This window comes from Populus euphratica, unplaced genomic scaffold (genome assembly GCF_000495115.2).
Source record: "Populus euphratica unplaced genomic scaffold, PopEup_1.0 scaffold381.1, whole genome shotgun sequence".
NCBI classification, from domain to species: domain Eukaryota; kingdom Viridiplantae; phylum Streptophyta; class Magnoliopsida; order Malpighiales; family Salicaceae; genus Populus; species Populus euphratica.
In genome coordinates, this window is record NW_011500271.1 from 132,570 (window position 1) to 139,049 (window position 6,480).

The 6,480-nt window shown below is 32.7% G+C and overlaps 2 protein-coding genes across 4 annotated transcripts in view; both read left to right on the top strand.

Moving 5' to 3' along the window:
• LOC105112988 (uncharacterized) lies at positions 1-2,019 on the top strand. 2 transcript variants are annotated; one of them, XM_011008947.1, is made up of 6 exons: positions 1-162; positions 242-409; positions 568-735; positions 840-1,037; positions 1,188-1,285; positions 1,367-2,019. In XM_011008947.1, exons 1-6 carry the CDS (start codon positions 99-101, stop codon positions 1,862-1,864), a joined length of 1,194 nt encoding a protein of 397 aa, XP_011007249.1. In that variant the 5' UTR covers positions 1-98; the 3' UTR covers positions 1,865-2,019. The 2 variants fall into 2 exon arrangements, with proteins under 2 accessions (XP_011007249.1, XP_011007250.1); XM_011008948.1 differs by having other exon boundaries at positions 1,363-1,845.
• A 1,600-nt stretch (positions 2,020-3,619) lies between these two features.
• RAD4 (DNA repair protein Rad4 family) overlaps positions 3,620-6,480 on the top strand; it is a 7,677-nt gene continuing 4,816 nt past the window's right edge. Inside the window, exons 1-7 of one of the 2 annotated variants that reach the window (XM_011008949.1) lie at positions 3,620-3,752; positions 4,231-4,391; positions 4,707-5,024; positions 5,117-5,209; positions 5,543-5,635; positions 5,723-5,824; positions 6,381-6,430. In XM_011008949.1, coding sequence (XP_011007251.1) covers positions 3,719-3,752; positions 4,231-4,391; positions 4,707-5,024; positions 5,117-5,209; positions 5,543-5,635; positions 5,723-5,824; positions 6,381-6,430 — 851 coding nt within the window. In that variant the 5' untranslated portion in view covers positions 3,620-3,718. Of the gene's footprint in view, positions 3,753-4,230; positions 4,392-4,706; positions 5,025-5,116; positions 5,210-5,542; positions 5,636-5,722; positions 5,825-6,380; positions 6,431-6,480 lie in introns of those variants that run through there. The other variant, XM_011008950.1, reaches the window with a different exon arrangement.

The following is a 6,480-nucleotide window of genomic DNA, read 5'->3' on the forward strand; positions in this document are numbered from 1 at the left end:
AACTCCAATTTTGGATTAAGACCATAAAGAATCAAGACTTCACTTGCAAGGACTCTCTCCACTCCACCAAAACCACCATCAAAATCTCCCCAGTCCCCATGGCTTCTCAATTCTCTTTGCTCATCCTCATCCTCTTCCTCTTCAACCTAGCTTCAATTCATGGTAAATTTTCATTCTCACCACGTTGGTTTTTTACTTTTATTTTGTTAAGAAAGTTTTAATAAACTGCCCTATGTTTCAGTGACAGGAGATCAGATCATGCTAGAAGATGGGTACATGGTAACTACAGTTTTGGATGGACATAAATTAAACATAAACCCTCATGCAGTTCAGCTTAGATCATCTGATATTGTTGTCCTCGATTCTTCTCATAGTGTTTTTTACACTCTACCATTTCCCATCTCTCAGGGTAATAATTAATTCCATTTCACGTTACTGTTTCTTTCTTTTCTTTTTTGAAGTGTTGAATTATATAGTGTAATTTTTTATAAAGATTATACCTTGTTTGTAACCAAAGGTGTAGCACCAGATTCGTTAACTCGAGTTTTTCTAATTCCAAAATTGCAGCCAGCGTGATGGTTAAACGGTTATCTGGAGAGGGGAAAACTGGGTACATAGATGGAGAACCGGGTTTGGCTCGGTTCAATAAACCAAAGAGTTTTGCTGTTGATCTTAGAGGGAATGTTTATGTGGCTGATCAACAAAACCATGCTGTCAGAAAGATAAGCAACTCAGGTGCTTGTGATCACATATTTTTGCATTCAATTGGGATTAGCTTTGCTTGTGTATTGGAAGAAAAGCAAATTACAGACACTTGTTTTCTTTTTCTGGTTTTTTAGGGGTGACCTCCACCATTGTCGGTAATTACTCCCAGACAGGGCGGCAAGATGGTCCGGGGAAAACTGCAACATTCTCCAGTGATTTTGAGGTGCTTTTTGTCCCTCAAATATGTGCTTTGCTAATTTCAGATCATGGAAATCAACTGCTTCGCCAGATTGATCTTAAGCCAGAGGATTGTGTAATTGGTTCTCAATCTGGTGAGAATCTGAACATCTTGCAATCTTTTACTTCAGGTTCTTACAGAGCTAAATTGACACTGTATCATACTTGTGGATAGTAGGCCTGATTTATCTTGAACTCAAGGCTTCTCGTTTTTTTAATGAATCTTATCGTTTTTAAACTTGCAGCACTCGGAGCTGTTAAATTTTGGGTTCTTGGACTGGCGCTTTCATGTTTGCTTGGCATAGTCATGGGGATTGCAACTCGCCCTTATGTTATCCCCCATGTAATTAGTTACTTTTGTTCATATTGTGTTCTTCAAGATCAATCAACTTGGACAGCTTTTCTAACCCAATTATGTAGACAGGAAGGCTCCAGACCCCTTCATTTCAGCAAGACATGGAAGCATTGCCTAATCAATCTGGCGAGTCTAGTACGGATGAGTTGCTTCGGCGTCAGAAACGCAATTGCTAGTTCCAGTCTTTACATGCTTTCAAAGAGACTCTTAAGGCTGAGCCTGTCTCATCTTTCACTCATGTTCCAGATTAATACTGTAGGACCTAAGGTTTCAAACAAGGATTTCATATCCATAAATAATCCTGTGATCAGTAGGTCACAGACTTTTGCTGATCAGTTGAAGGAAATGATAGATTCTAATGTTCACTCGCAATTATCAAGCTTGTCGAGCGACATCTTGAAGCTAGGAGAAGGGGGCCTGGAAAGATGTGATGCTTCATCAGATGGCAATGGAAGGATAAATGATATGATCCAGGCTAACATCACGGGATTCGGTAAGCTGGCCAAAGAAACAACTCCAGTTGATGTCCCTTTGGAAGGGAGTCTGGGTTTAGTTAAGAGGAGATGAAGTTGCTAAGAGTGAATTCTCCATGTTTCTTGATGCTATATTTGCTAGGGCTTTGTATGCTAATGTAATGTTATTGGTAGTGATATGTGATGTGATGTACATAATCTACTCTATGCTTTCTTTGAATTCATCTTCTTGTTTTTGTGGCGTCTTCATCTTCTTGTCTCTGTGGATGTTAAGGGCATTGGTTCTCATGAGCAAGTTCATGAACACAACCATTTGCTAATCATCACAACAACAAAATTCTTTCATATCACACTGGATGGATTGATTTAGATTGAAGCAATCATGTTAATTGGACCAGCTGAATTAACCAATCATGAATTTATGTGCCGTTTATTGTATCGCATGAGGCAAAATAATTTTTTAAACAATAAAAAATATATATAATTTTAATATATTTATAACTGAAAAATATTTTTAATTGTAGCTGCTATCATATTTTTAAATATATTTTAAATTCACATAGAAATTGCGCTTCTATTATATTTTTAAATACATTTTAAATTGATATAGAGATTAAGCTAACCCCCCTTGATTTGAGGTGGGTTGATAAAAAAATTAATTTAGAATTAATTCAATTAAAATTTAAATTAATTTTTTAAATAATATCACATTATCTTTTATAATTATTTTTATTAGGTTAACATATTTGATTTGTAACTTAGACTTTGTTAAGTCAAAACATGATTCAAGTTTAATAATTATTATTTTAAATATTATTATTAATTATTTAAAATATGTTTGAGAATATGGTAGATATTATTTTTTAAAATGTTTTTTTTACTTAAAAATATATTAAAATAATACATATATATATATATATTATTTTTAAAACTTTCAAAATAATAATCTATAGATAAAAATTTAAAAATACAAAAAATTTAAAAAACATAGTTGGATGAAAAAACAAAAACAATCTAACCCGTTTGTTTGCTGGAAATTAATTTTTTATTGGAAAGTAAACTTCGAGAAAGTAAATTATTTTTTTATGTTTGGTAGTGTAATAGAAAATAAGTTGAAAAATACTTTCCAGTGTTTTGGTTATATCATGGAAAATGAGCTAAAAAATAACTTATTAATGTTTTATTTTTCTTAAGTTTATTAAAATAATGAGAAACAAATCTTACAAATTAAAAATTTAAATGAGAATGAAATTGAAAAACATATGATTTCATAAATTATCTCAAATAAAATAAATAATAATCAAAATAATAGAGATCAAATTTAAAAAAAGAAAAAAATAAAGATGAAGAAACTAAAATAATAATATTAATATTTTATAAATTATTTCAAATAAAATAAATAACAAAAAAAAATAAGTATCAAATTTGATAGATAAAAATTTTTAATAAAAAAATAATAAGAAAAAAGCAAATAACAATTATAAAAATGAGGACTAAAGTTAATATAAAAATTAAATTTTAAGAGATAAAATTGAATGATAAATATTCAAAATAAAATATATATAATAATTAAAAGTTTGAAGACCAAATTTGATATAATTATCAAATAATATGATATTTTTAAAATTTTCATAATTTTTAGAAAGTACTTTTTATCTAAAATTTTTAGAAAAACACTTTTCTAAAAATTAAACTAATTTTTTTATTAAAAATATTTTTTATTAATCAATTCTTTAATAATAAATAAATATAAAAAAATTTAAAAAATTATTTTTCAAAAATTAGTTTGAGAGATGCAAAGATGTCCTAAATAAGCACCTCCCTCTCCCTGCGTCCACGCGACTACAGGCGCACTCACCATAAAACTCCAATTGCAAATAAAACCCCGCAACAGTTTTACGCGCGACCCTTTATTTTTTGCTTTGTGAAAATCTCAGACAACAACAAAATGCGTACAAGAAGCAACAGCAAACAATCTTCAGGTACTGTCATTTCAACTATTGTCTCTTACAATAACATTAGCTTTTAATATGAAACAAATGGGTGTTTTGATTTCCTTAAAAGTTCTTTTTTTTTTCCTTGTCGTTGTATAAAATTGCTGAATTTCCTTTGAGGGTGTTGATGGGTATTTGTTTTTAGTTTGAATCTTATGTTTCTTGGTCGGAAAAGTTGGTAATATAGAAAAACTGAGACATGGGTTCTTGTTGGTTTTCATTTTGTGATGCAAAGTTTGGAACTTTAGTGGCTCCAAATTGAGTGTTATTGAAAACAATGTATTTTATCAGGTAAAAGATTGAATCCTTACTTAATTTCTGTTGCTCTAAATTGAATTTTATTTAGAATATTGAGTGTGGGCTGCTTTAAGAGGTGTGGATTTTTATGATAAAAAACTGCACTGCATCAATTTGTACCATTCGTTTTGATTTAGACTTATTTGTTTATGCCCTCTTGTTTTGGCAGGGAAGGAGAGTACAGTGAGTGCTATACGTGATGTGGATAGTGAAAGTCTAGCTCACATGTCAAATGAGGCAGTGGATAAGCTTGTAAGACGTGTGAAGGGGCGGGGATCATCTGGGAAGAAGAAACAAGATAATCGGCTGCAATGTGATTCTGCTGCCACTGTTAGTTTATTTAGCCTAATGAGACTGCTTATATTTTCTAGCGATGGTTCCTTTTGATATTATATGATAGAGAAGATTTGGCCAAATAAGTTTCTTGATTTAGTGAATTTTCTTTCTGAGGGACTTGGGTGGTTGATTTACTGTTTGCATAGTTTAGAAGTAATGATGAATTTTTAAAGTTCTTGGCACTTCTCTTCCCTTTTCCTAGAAAATGAAAGCGTAACTTGGATGATGCTCTTTCACTGTTGGTATCAACTACATCTAACTTTTTCTTTTTTCTTTTTTTTCTCCCTATTCCTCTGATTTTATCTTCAGGGTGGGAATGGGCTAAAAAGTAATGGAGAACAAGTTGCAGATGCAAGAGTTACTTGGAATGACTTGGATGCTCGAGGTCTTGCTCAAGATCCTGCCACAAATGACACTAGAGAAGTTGAAGGGGGATGTTTTCAGACTACTTTTCAGGAGAGTGATCAAGAGATGGATGACATAGATTGGGAAGATGGTTCGTCTTCCATACTGGGTCATGTAAAAAATCATCCAGGTGATGGCATTAGGGAGGTGACTATTGAATTCAGTGAGTTGCCTGACTCTGCTAAACGGAAGCCCATTCATCGAGCTACTGCTGAAGAAAAGGTGAAATGCACTTCCTTCACTAGCACCTGCACATGCAATATTTTGTGCATCTTGTTAATGAATGAAAAAGATGACCACTCTTTCTTCCTCAGGGATTGGCTGAGCTTGTGCATAAGGTTCACCTGCTTTGTTTACTTGCAAGGGGCAGAATAATTGATCATGCTTGTGATGATCCTCTCATTCAGGTCAGCTACAATAAATTTTTAATGAAATGTACAATCTAGCCATGGCTTGAAGATTTATGGGTGTTGTGATTGATTTTAACTTCCATATCTTAGTCTGTTTGTTAATACTGAGCATTACTAGCCTTTTGGTTTTCACACTGTCTGCACTGTCTAAAGGTTTTTACTAGAATTGGAAAAGGTATGGATTATGTTTGATTTGCTAGACGTCCTTTGTGCATCTCTCCCTCAGACACAAAATGTAATTTTTGTTTTTTTGTCCCATCAAATGGTGAAATAAACAGATATGTACTACCATTATTTTCTTGCATCTGAGAAAATATATTATAATGACAGGCCTCTTTACTTTCTATTCTACCGGCGCATTTGTCGAATACATTAGAGGACTCAAAACTTCATGCTAAGGCTTTATCTCCTCTTGCCCATTGGGTAAGTTTATACTCTATATATATTCTTCAATATGAATCAGACCAGCTTTCTTGGGTCATAGTTGACGCTGTTTTGTAAAATTTGCAGTTTCATAATAACTTTCATGTTGTAAGTTCAGTCAGTGAAAAGAGATCATTTCATTCTGCTTTGTCGTGTGCTCTTGAAACTCGCGAAGGGACTCTAGAGGAGGTAGTATCCTGATCTCTTGAACTTGGTTCTGCTTCCAGATTCTAGATTTTCCCCTATTTATTTGCTTGTATTGATTATAAATTTGCTACTTTTATGAGAAAACTTTCTTCATGGAGGATTAATCTTCATTTTTTGTGGCCATTTTCTGGTAGAAAGCATCAAGCCTTGGGATGGCTTACTTATCAAACAATTAAAGTTTTTGGTTTGGATCCCTTCTGTTTTTTTCTATCATTTTTTATCCAACACATAACTCCTAATTGACAAAATGATATTTTTCGGATGGGTAAAGATACAACAGAAGTGGCAAATTACCTGAAACAAGCAAAAAGGGTTCAAATAGAACATTTGAATAATTTTAGTCTGCAAATCAAAATTTCTAAAGTTGGAGAGGTTTCCTTATACGGGCCATAATTTAATGTCCCTTTATGGTTTGACCTAATTATTATCCTGGTCATTTTATCATATGTGAAGCCTTTATAACATAATTGCAGTTCATATTGATTGTCCTTTTCTCTTTGGAAGGATGTAAAAGTTTACAGGTCTTCTTTTCTTGCAGCTTGCAGCGTTATCTGTTGCACTATTTAGAGCTTTGAAGCTCACAACCCGGTATGGTGGTATAATAAAACCAAAAACCATTCATTGTTGTGATTCCTGCT

Excerpts from the sequence above, each read along its gene's own strand:
- LOC105112988 (XM_011008947.1), top strand. The coding sequence starts at position 99 with ATGGCTTCTCAATTCTCTTTGCTCATCCTCATCCTCTTCCTCTTCAAC. Across the intron at positions 163-241 it reads CAACCTAGCTTCAATTCATG|TGACAGGAGATCAGATCATG; the intron begins GTAAATTTTCAT and ends CCTATGTTTCAG. Across the intron at positions 1,038-1,187 it reads TGTAATTGGTTCTCAATCTG|CACTCGGAGCTGTTAAATTT; the intron begins GTGAGAATCTGA and ends TTAAACTTGCAG.